The 17,448-nt window shown below is 44.5% G+C and overlaps 1 protein-coding gene across 6 annotated transcripts in view; it reads right to left on the bottom strand.

Moving 5' to 3' along the window:
- LOC146963411 (traf2 and NCK-interacting protein kinase-like) overlaps window positions 1–17,448 on the bottom strand; it is a 61,666-nt gene that overhangs the window by 5,507 nt on the left and 38,711 nt on the right. Inside the window, exons 14-31 of one of the 6 annotated variants that reach the window (XM_085766683.1) lie at window positions 16,341–16,427; window positions 14,082–14,294; window positions 12,465–13,067; window positions 9,131–9,295; window positions 8,347–8,613; window positions 7,649–7,755; window positions 6,737–6,852; window positions 5,968–6,065; window positions 4,765–4,833; window positions 3,513–3,619; window positions 3,177–3,279; window positions 2,878–3,027; window positions 2,589–2,685; window positions 2,315–2,485; window positions 1,871–2,014; window positions 1,436–1,570; window positions 676–776; window positions 400–549 (exon numbers count right to left, since the gene is read on the bottom strand). In XM_085766683.1, coding sequence (XP_085622809.1) covers window positions 400–549; window positions 676–776; window positions 1,436–1,570; window positions 1,871–2,014; window positions 2,315–2,485; window positions 2,589–2,685; window positions 2,878–3,027; window positions 3,177–3,279; window positions 3,513–3,619; window positions 4,765–4,833; window positions 5,968–6,065; window positions 6,737–6,852; window positions 7,649–7,755; window positions 8,347–8,613; window positions 9,131–9,295; window positions 12,465–13,067; window positions 14,082–14,294; window positions 16,341–16,427 — 2,883 coding nt within the window. The remainder of the gene's footprint in view (window positions 1–399; window positions 550–675; window positions 777–1,435; window positions 1,571–1,870; window positions 2,015–2,314; window positions 2,486–2,588; window positions 2,686–2,877; window positions 3,028–3,176; window positions 3,280–3,512; window positions 3,620–4,764; window positions 4,834–5,967; window positions 6,066–6,736; window positions 6,853–7,648; window positions 7,756–8,346; window positions 8,614–9,130; window positions 9,296–12,464; window positions 13,068–14,081; window positions 14,295–16,340; window positions 16,428–17,448) is intronic. The other 5 variants (XM_085766685.1, XM_085766686.1, XM_085766687.1 and 2 more) reach the window with 5 other exon arrangements.

Here is a 17,448-nt window from a genome sequence, read left to right as displayed (position 1 = left end):
TGCTCTGTAATAAAAGCTATGCAGTGATTTGAGCTACTTACCACAGATAATCGAGACCAAAATGCAGCATATTTATCAAACTAAGAAAGAAAATCTCTGATATAAGAGCTAAAACTGCCATCAGTGTCTTAATTGCTCTTCAATCCTCTAATCTTTTAATTGTAAATCAAGCGAAGAGGTAATCTGTCAAGAAAAAGTCACTGCATTCCTAAAGGCCAATCCCCATGAGACAGCGTATGAGTCACTGCTGTCCTTGGTGAGAAAGATCGGCTTGATTATGGCACGAAAGAATGAAAAACGGACACCGTGTGCAGGCTTTTGGTTCAAACTCACTGGAGCTGTGAAAGCCTGATTCAGGTAACTTACAGAAGACACACACGGATACAAGGAAACACTTACATGTGAAGGGATGTAGATGTCGTAAGGGTTGCCTGAGTCCACGTCGATGACATGGAAGCCCACGCTGGAGCCATAGATGACCTTTAACCTCTGACCTTCCTCCACTGTCAGGTCGACCAGCTGGGGACGATGCTGCAACTCAGTGAACGACTGAAGGGCAGACAGAGCCAGACGTTTCAGTTTTTTTTTTTTGGTTTGAGGAAGATAATGGAGTGAAGAAGTCAAAATAAAACAAGAAATAAAATGATAAGTCATTCTGCGTTTTAACTTCTGTACCTTGAAGGCCATGAACTTGTGGTAGGGTTTTGGAGCCCAGGCGTAGATTTCCACAGAGTTCTTCAGAGCAATCACCAGGAACTTAATCCTCTCGTATTTTACTGGAAACATAAAGACACATATATGAGTTTCAGCGCTGCAAACTGAACTTAATCTTAACTCATTTGAATACTTTTTTCAAATATAAAAAAGCAAAAAACTACTGGGGTATTGAAATCTGAAAGTCAGATTCTCCAAATTCTTGTACCTGTAGACAGGCAGCGTGTTATCGCTCGCTGGAATCAGCTAACAATGCCAACAACAACAAAAATAACTACTGTAGCAAACGTGACACGACGGCGTAGGTCCTGAAATATAACTGGAATGCATCCAGCTCAGACATGACATCATTCCCAGCTCTGAATTCAGACTATCAAGGTGAATGAGATGAAACATTAACCTGTGTTTATACTATAGTGTGTTGTACATTCAATTCTAAAAAAGGCCAAATTGCTGGTCTAAATCTCATGTTATGTTAAAAAAAACAAGCAAAAGCGCTTGTGCTAGAATAACCACAATATAATTCTAGTTTAGCTAATAAAAATGAAAAAGTAAAAGTACAGCAAATTCCCTTTGCAGCATTAGGCAATCAAAGCAGCAGCAGTAATGGGCAATAAAATGACTCATAGATCATTTTTGTTCATCAAACAATTAAAAAAAAAATCACCTGAATGCAGAATATTACTCTCTCACACACACACACACACACACAAATCCTTACCAACTTTATAGTGCACACAGCCCTCCAGCTCCCCGACTGTAATCCAACCCTGCTTCTTTTCTACTTCAGGGTCGTTGTGCAATATTCTGTTCCTCAGCCAGGACAAGTAGTAGACGCGCAACTTATTCTTTTTCCCTGCAAGAGGAGGAACGGAGGTACAGAGAGAGATGAGATCAAATACACTTTAATAAAGCGTTAAAAAAATAATTTGATTCTTTTTCTGCAGTAAGCAGCAGACAATGGAAAATTACCTGGCCGTTGTGACTGACCTAGATTACACAGATTTGTACTTATTTGAATTTGATTAAAGGTGATATGTTCTCCATCTACATTTTGGTGTATATATGATGGTATGCTAAATCATATCTAATCCAATGCACATGTGCTGAATGTGAGGGGTCTATGTACTGTCTGTAAGTGTGTCTAAACACCTACCAGATATGGTGACCAGCACATTGAGCCCCTCCAGCACGTCCATCTGCAGGAAGCGCCGCCTGGTGATCAGGTTATAGACTTTTCCCTGTCCGCTTCGGTCAAGCAGCATCAGACCGTTCTCTGTTCCCACCAGCAGGTTCACACCTAAACACACACACAGAGAGTCAGAGGCGTGGAACAATACACAAAACAACAACAACAGAGATGGAGATGGTCTATCTAGCATCTATCACTACTTATGAAAAGATAGATGTATGTATGTGTGTGTAGGTGTATATGTTTGTACGTAGATATGTATATGCTTCTTGTTTTGATTGACACGTAAGATGATATACAGTATAAGCTGAAGCTTCCTTTGGTTGTGACCAAAGTTTATACTCTTGGAGTGACCAATAAAAAATGTAATTCATTCATTCATTCCGATGGAAGGATGCGCCCTCTTACCCCAGAGTGCAGCACACAGGATCTCAGAGTTGAAGCGTTTCTTGTATTTGCGGATCTCAGGCGTGTCGCTGTGGGGTCGGATGTTGGTCGGGTTGACGTTGACCACAGAGATCTTTCTGGCTTCGTTTAGTCTGGCCTGCTCCTGCCTCAGCAGCTCGTTTGCAAACATGGCTAAGGCACCACGGAAGAAGAGATAAAGAAGTATTTTAAGGTTTGTTTGGTCTATTTTTATTTTTATTTTATTGTGAACAAAGCCTCCTTGAGTTTTTCTTACCTGCTGCTGAGTTGTCACCGTCATCACTTGGTGATGTTTGATAGACACGTGGATCAACAAATGGGGTAAAAGATGCTTCGGATCCACCAACACCAAACTGTAAGACACAAAACACAGAGTGTGGCCCTGTAAGACCTGATAACAATCCATACAGTATCATCACACCATCCTTTTAAAGAGTTAGCCTCAGTCTGTGTGTGTCCTGTATTCACTAAAACCCTGTTTCACTCACAGCTCTGCATTCGAGAAAGGGTGTGAATGTGTGTGTGTGCGCGTGTGTGTGACTGACCTCTGCCATGTCGCCCAGTTCCTGCAGGGCTGAGGTGGGTGTGGCCGAGGGAGAGTTGCTCTGCTGTAACAGGTCAGGGAGGTTACCATGGTTACTGTGATTTCCAAACCCGTTACTCTCGGTGTGACCGCCTCGCCTCCTCTCCTCTGCCTAAAGGATGGAAACAGAGAGGAGAGGAAACAGAGTGATATTGAGAGAGGAGTTCACAGCAAAGTGAGGGGAGTAGAAATCCATGTGTGTGTATGTGTGTGAGAGAGAGTGTGTGTGTGTGTGTGTGTGTGTGTGTGTTCATTCGTCACCTCTCTCATCACCAGAGTGCCGTCCTTGGAGCTATTATAGGCATCTCCCAGAGAGCCCTCGGTCAGCCCTCCATACGACTCACCACTGCTCTGCACCGCTGGCCTGCAACACACACACACACACACACACAGAAAAAGAAAACACACACAGACCCCATTATTATTTCCAATGCAATTCTGCCAAAACTGTAATGATAAGCTGCTGGCATGGTGCATATTTCAAAGACCTGTACACCTCAGCACAAATGAAAACTGACAGGTCCAGCTTGAAAAAACAAAAATCACACAGAAAAAAAGAGAGAAAAAATAAAATAAAAAGAGAAGAGGACAGCTTACATGATGCGGGGAATGTCACTAACGGCAACAGTCCCATCATGCCCCACTGCCTCCCCATCGTCATCGCTGCTGTCTGATTCGTCACTGGAGGAGGAGTAGTCTGTCACCTTTATCAGAAGAACAAAAAGAAGAAAATCAACCTCTAATAAGGAAGAACTGGTTGCATGACCTCCCAACCTCATGAGCAGCAATGTATTCACAGTCTGTTCCTGCTGTGCACACATATGGGAAATGTGATAAACATCTCTACCACTGATCTACAGCTATAAAGTGCAAAGGAGGAGAGAAGAGAAGAGAAGAGAAGAGAAGAGAAGAGAAGAGAAGAGAAGAGAAGAGAAGAGAAGAGAAGAGAAGAGAAGAGAAGAGAAGAGAAGAGAAGAGAAGAGAAGAGAAGAGAAGAGAAGAGAAAAAGAGTGTAAGCTAGATGACACGACTGTTTTACTGTTTTAGAAGGAAGGACATGCATTCAACTGTGTAGCCTCTGTTATGTCACCCATAGGTTTCTAAAGAGCATCTTGCTACCTGTAGTACCTGATGGTGCCAAATGCCTGGTTTATACAATAATGGGAAAAAATGAGGGGTGCATGTCAAACCGAGACTTTGCTGTACGTCTGCTTATGGCCGGTGTATCCTCACCCAAATGTCAATCAAAGCAGAATGTAACCATACTGTAGAGACTAAAACCATTTCCTGTACAGGCTGTAAACATGTTTATTAGTGCTGTAAAGTTGGACATTTTAACATGGCAGGAAGCGCAAATGTTGGTGTTTCTGTGTTGGCTTCATTTTCCAGCCTCCGACATCGCAGCAGTGAATGTGTGAACACAACTGTAGTTAGAAAGAAAACTCCAGAGGGGACGTCAGATCTCACTCTGTGCATTGTAAGATTGTACAGAATCACTGGGCCGAGCTCTGTGTTTGACTTTTATCTGTGTTTGACTTTTTATCAGAGATCACTTTGCAAAGGGAGTTCAATATGTTCTTAAATGCTGCTGCAGCTCACTGGAGCAGAATTCAAAGATGAGAGCGGTTTTGAAATTGTGTTTGAGTTGTGTTTGGTGCAAACACGTGTCAAAAATAAAATTATAATGAAGACGATGATGGATTGTTATTGTGTTGTTATTCTCAGCGATTCTATTTGCAGGCTAGGACTGGAACGACCACAGTCTTATATTAACCTTCTCTATTACTGTCAAGTAAATACACAGACAGTATCTGCTCACACTAATCATTATTAGAAAATGTCATCAAACCTTGACTGGAGGTCTGCTGCCTTCCTCCACCCTCAGTTCTCTGAGTTCCTTCGCCAATGCACTTAGGTCCTATGAAGAGGGACAGGAGAGGGAAAAACAAGCAAAGTCATTCAGATGTGTATCATCAGAACAACAAGAGACCAGATCACAAACAAGGGGAGCAGAGCGGGGCAGAGAGAGGGACAAACCATCAGCATCATGACAAAAGGACTGATTTGTTGTCACACAAACATCTGGGCCTGTAGAGACAGATGCAGGCTTCCTGGAACAGGAGGGCTTATCTGAGATCACTTCTTTTTCCAGTTTAGCGACGTTAAAAATAAAAACAAAGAGTGATCACAGATGAGCTCTTTTATTTCGTTTCAAATATTTATTCTAGGAACGCAAGTCATAAGAAGAAAAGAGAGAGAAGCAGATCGTCACTACTGGAGTGCAGCATCAACCTGCACCCCGCCGTCTACCAAACATCCCCATGCCAACTGGCCCGTGGTTCCTCCCTTCCCCATTCAAACCAGCTGATGGATCAGGCCAATTCATGCAGACGGAGGTTGGGAGGGGGGTGGGGGGGGTGGGTTGGGTTGGGTTGGGAGGAGGACCGTCATACACGGCGGGCTTACCAGCTCCTCCTGACCAGTAACCGTGACAACAGAGAAACAGGAAAGGAGATTTAGAGACTGTTCAGGTGCTTGGCAGTTCAGGTTTCAGGCGCTCTCACGCACACTCGCACGCACGCACGCACGCACGCACGACACATGCATTCATTCATACACGCAAACCTGCACAAGCACGCGTCCACATACGCTCTCTCAGGTATGTGTGTAGAAGCACACATGCACTGCCAAATCGCCATCACACCCTGGTATTTCAAAGCTAAAAAAAACGTTGTCGACTTGTGAATCTGGACTAACTCCACCATGCCAGGGGTAAAAAAGAGGGGAAACTCTGAAGATTCGAGGCAAAAAAGGTAAAATCGGGATAAAAGAAAGGGGACTCGAGTGCCACTAACCTCATCTATGGCTTTCCTATAGCTCTGAAGAATGAAAAAGGAGAAAGAGAGAGAGCGAGAAGGGGAGGCAAAGAAAGAAAGAGAGCAAGACAGGTGCAGATGAATAGCAGAAGAGATCTAGAAGATTCCCAGAGAGGAGACTGTCTGTGATGAAAGTCAAAGTGTCTGTATCAGTGTCTGTGGTTGTGTGAACTCACTGCAGGTCTGCTGGGTCGGGCCGATTCACGGCCTTCCTCCTGTTTGGACTTTGCCTCCTGATTGGCTCCTGGAGGGGATCCTTCCTGCTTGGTTTGACCTATCAGAACAACATAGTAATTACACAACCTACAAAGTGTAGATAACCACCCAAAAACGAAAAAAAGATCAATTAAAATGTGTTTTTTAATTTATATGTCTCCTGTTCTGTACAAGTATTTGTGTTTTTTGATGAAATCACATTGAATGTGTGGATTAGGTTTTCTTATCCAATTATGGAAATATATGTGTCTCGGCTTTTACATTTTCTGCATATTTACTGTCAACACTAATCAAACACCAAGGCCTACCCATCCCTCCATACTGCTGCGTCTATTTATGCGTTTGTCAGGGGGAGATCCATGCATAGCTTAGATATCCCTCTGGCCTGGTGTTTGACACATCCCTCTACACCCCTCTTTTTATCTCCCTCTCTCATTTCCTCTCTTCTTCCGTCTCTCTGGAGGCTGAGAGCAACAGGGCACATCAGACAGGTTGATCAGAGCAGAACTGCGACCGACTATGTCCCGCTGATCGCCTCTGAAACACGCCGAAGCCATGCCGCCGTATGTGGATTATTTGCGTGGTTCACTGTCGGTATTTTGCACAAAAACTCCAAAAGCCTGTGAAGAGTTTTTAATTGTTTTGCACGCAAGGGGAAAGGTGCATGTGTGTGTGTGTGTGTGTGTGTGTGAGTGAGAGTGCTTTTGTGGGTCTGTGAGAGTGTGTTACCTCTCCTCTCGGCTGAGCCTCCCTGAGATGAAGGGGAGGAGGAAGATGAGGAGTTGGAGGAGGTTCTTTGCAGCATGGCATCCAGAGAGAGCTCTGAGCGCCGCAGGTCTGGGTTACTGCAACAGGCGAAAATATTTCCAATCATTTCTCATTTTTAATTCTTTACAATCAAATCATATGAATCAGATATGATACAGTGTAGAATGGTGCTGCATTTATAGATCATCTGCAAATTCTATGCAATATTGATGCAATTTGAATTTCTGTAATCAATTAATTCTGCTTTGTAAAAGTAGCATGGCTTTATCCTGTATAGTCATTTTAGATTTTTTTTTTTTTTTATAAATTAAAACATTTCATTTTATTACAGGCAGTTGCATTTGATATGTTTTATTTCTGTTGTATAGCACCTTGTCACTTGTTTTTGAAAGGCGCTTTATACATAAAGTTATTATTTTCTATCAAACAATTATTTGCATAAAGAAGCTATAGATCAGTGTTTCTCAACCTTTGGGCCGGGGCCCCACGTGGGGACGCCTAGAATTCAAATGGGGTTGCCTGAAATGTCTAGTAATTGATAGAAAAAATTAATGATAGAATAATAATTTGTTAAAAAATGACTAAATGATTAAAAACACAAAAACAATTGTATTCTATACTTTCACTTTCTCGAATATAAATCGAGTTCAAATAAAATGCAGCATATAAAAATATCTGAGCTGGCGCATCTTGATTGACGGCAAATCACAAATTTCTGGCAACCCTGCGATTATGTGCAGTCACGTGACCGCGCGGGTCGCCAGAAATTTGTGATGTTAAAATGAGGTCATGAGCCAAAAAAGGTTGGGAAGCACTGCTATAGATACATTGAGGCTATAATAATGAGGTTTTCAGTGATGCTTTGAGCTTTACCTGGCCCGTATGAGTTGAGAACCAGTGCGAGGGCCCAGACCCACTCCTCCGTTAGGCGAATTCTTCCTGACCAGGGCTGGGGAGATGGAAGTGGTCCTCTGTGGGACCTGGACATGTACAAACACACACACAATAACAGAGGGTTCACCACTGCCAGAGCAGCTTGGCTGTATAACTCCCTAAGCAAGTTCAGATTTGGATCCATGCCATTACAGTATTTAACTGTTACATAACAAACAACAAAATACCACTCAGACACATCTGATTCATGGTAACAATAAATTATTTTGTGACAACTAGTGTGACAACGCCCTGGTTTGGAAAAGTGAAATGGTCTGGTGAAAATGATGGTGTACAAGTGAATCATTTCAAGTCATGTTTATATTTCTAAGTCAACAGCTTAAGCCTAGCAGCTTTTTTTTTTTTTTTAGCAATTCTGCAGAAGCTGATATAATCCTTGAAGCTAAGCCTTTTCACTGTAATTTCAACATCATTTCAGTTACCTCACTGGACTGGAGAGGATAACATTGTGTGTTACATTGTACATCAAAGCTCCAGTCAATTCTAACCAAACAAATGGGAGAAACTAAGTGAACTGTGACTGATGACTCTTTGCTTTTCCAGCCAGCTGTATGTTTTTATAACTGACTTAGAGACATGATTGGTGAATTCATTTTCTCCAGTTATGATTGTCTCACCTTTGGCGGCATGTCCTCCTCTCTCAGCCAGGCCGTCCTGTCCCGGTCCCTGTCTCTGTCCCGTTCCCGATCCCGTTCCTCTCTGCCGGTGATGCGCATCGGGGGCCCGGGGGTATCAGAAGTGGGGTCTGAGTTCTGCCGCGGCATCTCAGGCCTGGGGGATCCCACACTGACGGCCTCGCTCAGCGCCGAGCCCGTTTGGTCCTGCAGAGACTGAGAGCCGGACATGGAGCTGGAGTGTGTCTTCACTGGAACCAGGTGAGCCATCTGTGGAGCCGGGGGTGGGGGGAGAGGAAGAGGAAGAGGACGATATGAAGGGTACGAGTTGGAGAAGGGTGTGGGGGAAAGAGGGAATAAAGGAGGAAGAGAAAGGTGGAGCAGAGTTTGATGATACATGGTTTGGAGAGAGGAAATAGGAGAAGAGGATTATGAAGGAGAAGTATGGAGAGAGCCAGTTGGTTGGAGAAAGAAGGTAAAGATGGAGGCAGCAAGAGATAAAGTATAGAGGAAGAGAAAAGAAGGCATAGCAGCAAGAAAGTAAGAGTTTTGGAGATTAATGATAAGATGAAAATGGACAATGGAAAAATATGAGACAAGATAGAGAGAGCGAGACAGGGAAAGAAAACAGGAAGGGCAGAGAGGAGGGAGAGAAAACATGAGATGTTGACTGATAGAGATAAACTCTAAAAACAAAGGCACAGGTAGTGAGGAGCTTCGCTGGAAGTCAAGAGGAACTTTCACACGCCTCTGTTTTTTCCACACACATGCGAACACGCGCACACACCTGTGGTTCGATGGAGCGGTGGATGGGTGGGGTGCGGGCGGGCTGCATGCCCCCGCTGCTGAAGGACTCGGAGCGGGGAGGGAGGGAGGGGTCGGAGATGCGGTTGGACACTTTGTGCTGCAGCGCCGGGGAGCTCTGTCTGTTCAGTTTAGATCGCTCCTCCACCTGGGTACAGGTCACAAACCACCGTCACTCACAGCTCGGCACTCCACACGCACACACACGCATGCACACACACACACACAGACGGTCTACGACTGCAGGTAGCATCCACACCCTCGCCCCAAGCATTGGCACGAGCCACCAGACAGTTTTAACATCGCTCGGCTCTGTGGGAAAACAACCATGGTGTGGAAAGTAGCAACGGACTTTCACTGAATGTTCATTGACGTGTCAGGAATGAGCATGCTTTCAACACGGAGTTCACATTAGGTGTAATTTAGATGCCAATTAAGTTCAGGTTATTAATTGTGTTGTGTTGTTTTGGTGGAACCTGTCGGAAGTCTTGCAAAACCGTATCTCCCACAGACTTCCAAAGAAAACCATGTCAAACCAGAATCTCAAATAGTAAACAGGTTTAGGTTTCCAGTGAAGCATGGTTCTGGTGCCAACTTTTTTGTCTTCTACCATCTGTCAATAAATTATCTTCTTTGTCTCTCCCTCCCCATCTGTTTATGTATGTTGCTTCCCCCCTATGTCCCACATAACAGTCGAGGAGTAAGAATGTCTGATGGCTGTGGGGAAAGGTCAAGAATTATCCCTAATCTCCTTTAGCAGACACCGCATTCAAACCAAAATCACGGATTTGAGTACCTGCAAAGGGAGAGTATGTGTGCACTGCGCGGCGCACATACAAAATCACGTTCAACCAGTTACATGTTTTAGCTGCTGACTGTTGCCACCAACTTTTGGTCGCAAGCAACGCCAACACACACATGGAATATCTGTGTACGAGGAAGGCAGAAAGCTCCTCTTGCCGGAGTAATCAGATTATCAGATTATCTGCCGTGCAGGGAGACGAGGCTCCGAGGAATGCTCCGAGCTGCCCCCGAATCACACTTTCCACTCAAAACAATCTACTCAACGGTCTGTGGAGGGTTGAGTCATGGCTCAGCAGGGCATAGTGTCAATAGCCCCCAGGTAAAACATGCATGTGCAGTGAGAGCTATCCCCCCCCCACCCCTTTGGAGGCTTTCTGTAATTCCGCATTAGCTCGTAATCTAGTAGGATTATTTAAGATTATGACTTGGGTCAGAACAACTATGCCATACTGTGTCATTCCTCACATCGTTGTTAGTTACCTGCGAGGGAGTCAACTACTATAACGTCTACGGCGGCAGAAAAGTTCCCAAATACTTTGTTAACGGTTCCCATGAGAGGAACAAAGAACAAAGAACCAATGATAAAAGAAACATCTGGTTATAAGGGGAAGCGCTGCTGTGATCAAAGTGGAGTTTGATCTGTGGAGGCAGTACGCAATCGAGGTTAGCACAAACGTCAACTGACCTACAAGAGATAGAGAAATGACTATTAGAAGATCCCGTTTAGAGGAAGAAAAACCTTTTGGGTAGTGCTGCTCAAATCCAAACCACCCAAAAGCTCTTTCTGCTATTGTAGAGATTCTAAAAAGACAAAATCAGAGCGTTGAAAGAAGTTAATAATAATAAACCACAGCTGCATCTACGCTTAGAAATCACACAGAAGATGAAGATGGAGAGGAGTATGGAGGACAAGGGGCCATCCACTGGGGATCCAGAGGGTTTTTGTTTTGTTAAGAAGGTTCTCACCACCACCACCACCACCACCACTTGGCCTGCACCCATCACCAAGCTGGGATTTGATTAACTGGTTGACTGACCTAAAAGGGAAGCTGGTCGGGGAAGGTTTCCCTGATGACATAGACACCACTGAGTCGAGAAGTGAGCTGGCCAAGGTGCATATTGGGGCATGGGGGTGATAGGGGCGTCAATGGGGGCTAACAGGGCGTGGGGGTTGTAACAGGGCCGTGGTTAAGGCAAGGACAGGCAATTTTATTTGTAATTTTAGTTGTATAGTATAACAGTTTGTCTCAAAGGGCTTTACATGGCATCATAACAACATCCTCTGCTCTTAGACCCTCGCATCAACCGAGGAAAAACTCCATAGAAAACCATTTTAACTATGCTACACATGAGTCAGGGTGATATTAGATGGTCTTTACATATTGGCATCTCCCCTCTGGATGTCAGTCCCATTAGATTAAGCATAAAAACCAACAGATCCAGCTTTACTGAGATAAATCTAAATATATTTACAGATCTTACATACAGCATGTGTGTGTATGCATGTATGTGTGTGTACAGCATGCCCTTGTACTTCTGTCTGTTTGTGGAGACTGATTTGAATAGTGTTTGAATATTTCTGAAAAGTGTGTGCGGCCAAATTCAAAATAAATTTACAGGGTTGGCATTTTAACTTTGTAATGGGTAGAGTTAGTGCTTCTGTAATGCATCATTTAAATCAAGTATAGAAGTACAAATCAGTGTGTGTGTGTGTATGTGTTTGTGTGTGTGTGTTATTATATACATGTGCTCTGGAGAAAGACCGAGCGCTACCTTCCCACAGATGGGATGCATGGGACGGTCAGGGTCTGGGATCCGAAGGGAGAGCTGTACGGGGAGCAGTGAGGAGTAGAGGCCAGTGAGTTGCTGAGGTAAATGGGGGAAAGAAAGTGGATGCGGGAAGGTGGAGAAGATCCAAGGTTTTCAGGGGAAAATGGAGGGGATAAGGTGAAGGGGGACAATTGGCCTGGGCTTGTTGGGGAGCATGAGCATGGAACTGGAGAAGAGTTGCGAGGAGAGAGGTTCAACCAAGGGATGGGAGAGACTGGAGAGCTGCTACACATTAAGTGTTCAGAGGAGTGATATTTCATCTTACGAATGTCACCCAAATTCTGATTGAACACATCTCCTGAGGCAGAAGCACTGAGGTCACACTGAGAGGAGCTACCTCGAATTGGATTCTGCCCAAGATTCTCACGGCTTCTATCATTATGAGAGGGAGATAAAGGGAAGCGGCCGCTCTGAGGGACCTGGAGAAGATAGCCAGTGTTGAAGGTGGGTGAGTAGGAGCCTCTTCTAGGTAGGGCAGCGTGGAGAACGCTTTCAGGCAACGACTGAGAGAAGGGGTTAGTCGGGTCTACAACCGTGGCTTCCGAGTCCGAGGGCGCGAGAAGGCTATCGTGGCTGACAGCCGCCCTCAGGTCCATCGGCCACGAGTCCTTGCAATCGAGTTCTATATCTACATCTATTCTACAGCAGGGTGAGTGGGACCTTGCGCGAGTATAACCACTAACCAGTTTGACCGGAGGGCTGGAAACGTGGTTTGATCCGGACTGGGGTTTCTGGACCTGTCCTGGGGATTGAGCACGAGCTTGAGGGGCCTTAAGCTGTAAATCTGGAGACAACAGACCCTGAATGGCTGCCTGATTGGGGACAGACAGCGGCCTCTCTCTAGGCTTCTCTTTCTGATTACCGGGCCCCTGAGGATAACGGTTGGCCGCTGGTTTGGTCTGGTTGACTGGTTCCTGGCTAGAAAGCTCTTTATGGTTCTTACTCGGGCCCTTGCTGGGTCCTGGACCAGCAGCCTGGTTCTGTTCCTTGACGGGCCCTGGGCTGCGACCCCTCTGACTGAGCTTCTGAGCCCTCAACTCTCTGACCTGCTGACTTATCTCCTTCTTCAGCCCCGGATCTAGGGGTTCCCCGGGATCTAGTGAAATACGGATATGGGGGAGGTGGGTGGAGAGGAGCTGGGCGCCGTGGGACGGGGATCGCCTAGGAGCCTGAGCTCTGGGCTGGCCGCCGTGAGAGGCGGGGGATGAAGCCGGTTGGTTGAATGACTGGTGATGTCGGAGTTGGGGGTGGGGCGGGTTACCGTGAGCATGCTGCTGCTTCGGGACCTAGGAGTCAGAGTCACAGGAGGGTAAGCAACACAACAAAGACACATAATAACAAACACACACTAAGCTGACATCATGGCATCAAAGCAGCAGCGTTCTTCCTATCCACCTTTTTCTGAACGTCAAAAACATAAGCCGGTTTTGCTCTTCCGGTGGAATTTTATGTTTACGTTTTCATGGTTTCGGTAGTTGCGGTAAATGCATGGATTTTTATTTTTTTTTCAATGAAAATCTGTAAAACGCATGGATCATCACAGCAGCTTTTAACAATGGATATTAGGGGTGGGAGAAAAAATCGATTCACATAAATATCGCAATATCTTTTTTGACGATTTTTAAATCGATTTTTTTTTTTCAAAAATTGATTTATTTATTTTTAAATATTGTGCAATGTGCATTTGTTAGCCTTTTTTACATACAGAGAGTTCATGTTCTGTAAAGGGTTTAAGTTCACTTGGAGTATGTGGAGTATTTATAGGCTCCTACAGTATTTGTGTGCAGATAAATATTAAAAATGCAGACTAAAAAATCGAGAGAATTGCCAATATCATAGAATCGCAATTTAAATCGAATCGCCATCCAAAAAATCGAAGAAGAATCAAATCGGGAGAAAAGCATATCATCCCAGCCCTAATGGATATCACACAAACTGACATCCGTGTTAAAAGCCAGCGTTAATGCGTCAATGACAATGACTGAAAACCATGGAAACGTAAACGTACAATTCCACCGGAAATGCAAAACCGGCTTCCGGTTTTGACCATAGATCACGTTTGGAAACTTGTGGATATGCAGACTCTAAAAATGATCTCCTGAAGTGGGATCGTCCACCCTTTGATTTTACAGGATGGCTGCTTGCGGTGCGACCTGTCGAGTAAGATATTAATAAGACAAAAAGGCCGCTGGGTGTAATGAACAGTACACAGGGAGTTTGCCTTTGCTTGTCAAAGAAAAAAAAAAACATTTTCAGATTTACACGCATGTTTTCCTGTGTCATGCACATTGGGGACTTACCTCTTTAGCCCAGGCAGGCTTGTCATTAGGATTGATGACATCTTTGTAGTGGTAAAGCTGTTTCTTCTCTGCTTGCCTTCCCTCCTGCTGCTGCTGCTGCTGTTGCTGCTGCTGCTGCTGTTGTAGAGACACCAGGTAGGCTCTCTCCTGCTGCAGCTGCCGCTGTAGCCGCTCCGCCTGCCGCTGCTCCTCGATCTGCTTACGCTTGTACTCCTGGAGCGAGAGATGAGAGACAGGTACGGAGAAGAGAGAGGAAATGAGGGATGGAAAAAAAGGAGGAAGAAGGATAACAAGGAGAGGAAAAGGGGATAAGGAAGGGGAGGTACAGTAGTGAGTAACACATCAACACCAAAACAGGTGAGGTAATATGAAACTTTCAACCCATTAAAGGTCCCAAATCCAATTTTCTTTTTATTCAATCACCCAGAAAACAGTCAACCGATCAGAGGAGAGACCATGAGCGTCTCTCCTGATTGGTTTATCCTGTTGTTACTACATCGACAGTACACAGACAAGCCTCAGAGAGAACATGTAAAACTACAATGAGATGTTTTTAGAATTTAAAAAAACCAAATGTTATGGATATCAACACTGTGGAAAAAGTGGAAAAGATGGGACCTTTAATGATCGGTGGGGAGAAAATTAGTAGTTGCAAAACAATTCATGGTATTTATGACAACATGCCTTCATAAATTAAACTGACATTATCGCTCTAGTGTTCGGTTTTGTTTATTTGCCAATACTACATCTCCCTCTCACAGATCAAAACACAAAACACAAACAGTGACAGGTGGAAAAGATGAACACAATCACGTTTCACAATCACAATTACAAGCCTGATGACGGCCGGACATGAGATGATACCAGACATAAGGCTTGAGGAGAGGGAGGAGGAGGAGGGGGGGAGGAACCAGGAGGAGGGGTTGTTGACAGTATGAAGGGAAAGGGGGTCGGAGGAGGCGGATGGGAGCACTATTGTTGAGACGCAACACATCCCTGGAGTTGTTTGTCTGGAGTCATTCCTGTGGCCTGTGGAGTTTTGTATGGGCTGGATTTCAAAAGCTATTTCTGCAAGCTGGATACATTTCATTATAAAAAGATGCACAAAGACTTCCTGTGGTATGCCTCGCACTAATAAAGCACAAAGCTGTTGCCCTAGACGAGACTAGCAGGGCACTTGAGAGAAACTCTCTCTGGGAAAACAACCATGTCCTATTTTCTCTTGGAGGTTCTCACTTTGTGTGCGGGCCTGCATGATTGGGGCCAACAATACAGCTTTTTCCCTGCTCCCTCTGGGGAATCTTTTGAGACCAAGCCAACTTAACGGTTCCGTACATGCAATCAGCGATCTGAATACATTTAAAGGGATAGTTCACCCAAAATTGAAATTTCACTCTACACTCTACTCTACTCACCCTCATGTCGACTAAGGGCTGGGAGAAGTTTCAGAATCCTCCGTGGCTTCTCTGAGTTACAGGGGGTCTCGGCGTAGCAGTGCATGTCCATATAACGGTTGCAAATGGATACCAACTGTCTTCGTAACAAAAAGACACACCAAAAAACATCCAAATACCTCCATGCTGCTCGTATGTAATGTCCGTCTTGTATTGAAGCCCCGAAATGTGAAATTGTCCCGAAAAAAATTAAATAAGTCTATATTTCAAGCTTGTTTTGTAGCGGAAGCTTCTCGAAGCTCCTCTTCCCGGTTTGTCAAATTTGTACGAACTGGGAAGAGGAGCTTCCATATAGACTTATTTAATTTTTTTCGGGACAATTTCGCATTTCGGGGCTTCAATACAAGACGGACATTACTGTACATACGAGCAGCATGGAGGTATTTGGATGTTTTTTGGTGTGTCTTTTTGTTACGAAGACAGTTGGTATCCATTCACAACCATTATATGGAGATGCACTGCTACGCCGAGACCCCCTGTAACTCAGAGAAGCCACGGATAACTCTGAAACTTCTCCCAGCCCTTAGTTGACATGAGGGTGAGTAGATGATGAGTGAATTTTCAATTTTGTGTGAACTATCCCTTTAACACAAGCACTACAGATAAGCAACTCAGTGTTTCAGCTTTCTTTTTCTTTTCTCAAATCTATCACTAGGAGTGCCGAGCGACTCGAGACTGTGAATTCCCTCGCAGCGAGCTCCTCGGCACAGCTGCCACTTGGGTGCATGCAGTGGGGATGGGGTGGGGGGGGCCACACAGCACAGATGGGGAGCGGTATAGTAGCACATGGGAGGGCCGTGGTTACCAGCAGTAATGCCTGCTCCTGTAGTAGCTGCTGCTGGAGAATCTCTAACTGCCTCTGCTCTTCTTCCAGCTGTCTACGGATATACTCCTGAGCAGCATGTCGACACAAGGACACAGAAATAGATTGAGAGAGGGAGAGAGAAAAAAAATCAGGAAATCTGAGCATCCAAACACAAGAGAGCGAGAGACAGAGATAGAAGGAGAAATAGAGACGATAATCTCCCGAGGTGGCTGTGAATGAGGAGAGAAGATGAGAGTCAGGAGCCAGATGAGCTGGAGAAGATTCGTATTCGCCAACTATTGTAATATATTACAAAGGGAAAATGACAAAGAGACAGAGGGAGAAGAGGGAGGTTTGAGGATATATTTCTAAAACACTTGTAAAGCAGGGGAGAGAACACAGAGCAACAGAGTGATAAAGAAGAGCAGGAGAGACAAAAAACACACACTCACACACCAGAACAGTAGTTCAGTTCACTGAGAGGACAAAAGGAAAGAAAGCAGTAAAGATACAGAACAATCGAACTGCACACGAGAGCAGAATCAAGAGTAGAAATCCTCGAAATAGCAACTGGCCTCAGCTTGAGAAACAAACAAGACCCATGATGACACTGAAACCTCTGAGGCTACAACAGTTTCTGACCTTCAGATCATCCAAATCTTTGCTTTCCAAATAACTCAATCTCAGTGGGAGGAGCCCATAGTCTCGACATTATGACGCCTAATTTGAACTAATAAGTGCAGGAGTCGACACAGGGAAGGAGCCTGAGAATAAAGCGGCATTGCTTGAAAGAAGGAAAATATTCAAAGAGAAAGTAAACAAAGAGTCTAAAATAGACGAGGAGGAAGAAATGTGTTCCTACAGTCTGCCAGCTGAGACAGAGTCAGCTGATTCCTTATCTTTCATCTGCATAAAAATACACTGTGCACTGAGCTGGAAAGGAATTTGTTGATTAAATGAAAAAGACTAATGCTAATATAATGTTTTTTTGCTCCATTATATATCTAATGTACCATATATATTATCATGAAATATGGCAACAGCTTCACATGAGTCATCTCTTGCAATATTCATTACTTTCACATCTGGGTCAGTATTGTTTTAAATT

The sequence above is a fragment of the Trachurus japonicus genome, chromosome 22 (genome assembly GCF_045865225.1).
Source record: "Trachurus japonicus isolate A0001 chromosome 22, Traja_1.0".
Taxonomy (NCBI): Eukaryota; Metazoa; Chordata; class Actinopteri; order Carangiformes; family Carangidae; genus Trachurus; species Trachurus japonicus.
The sequence above is the reverse complement of the archived record's forward strand: the minus strand, read 5'-3'. Positions and strand labels throughout refer to the sequence as shown.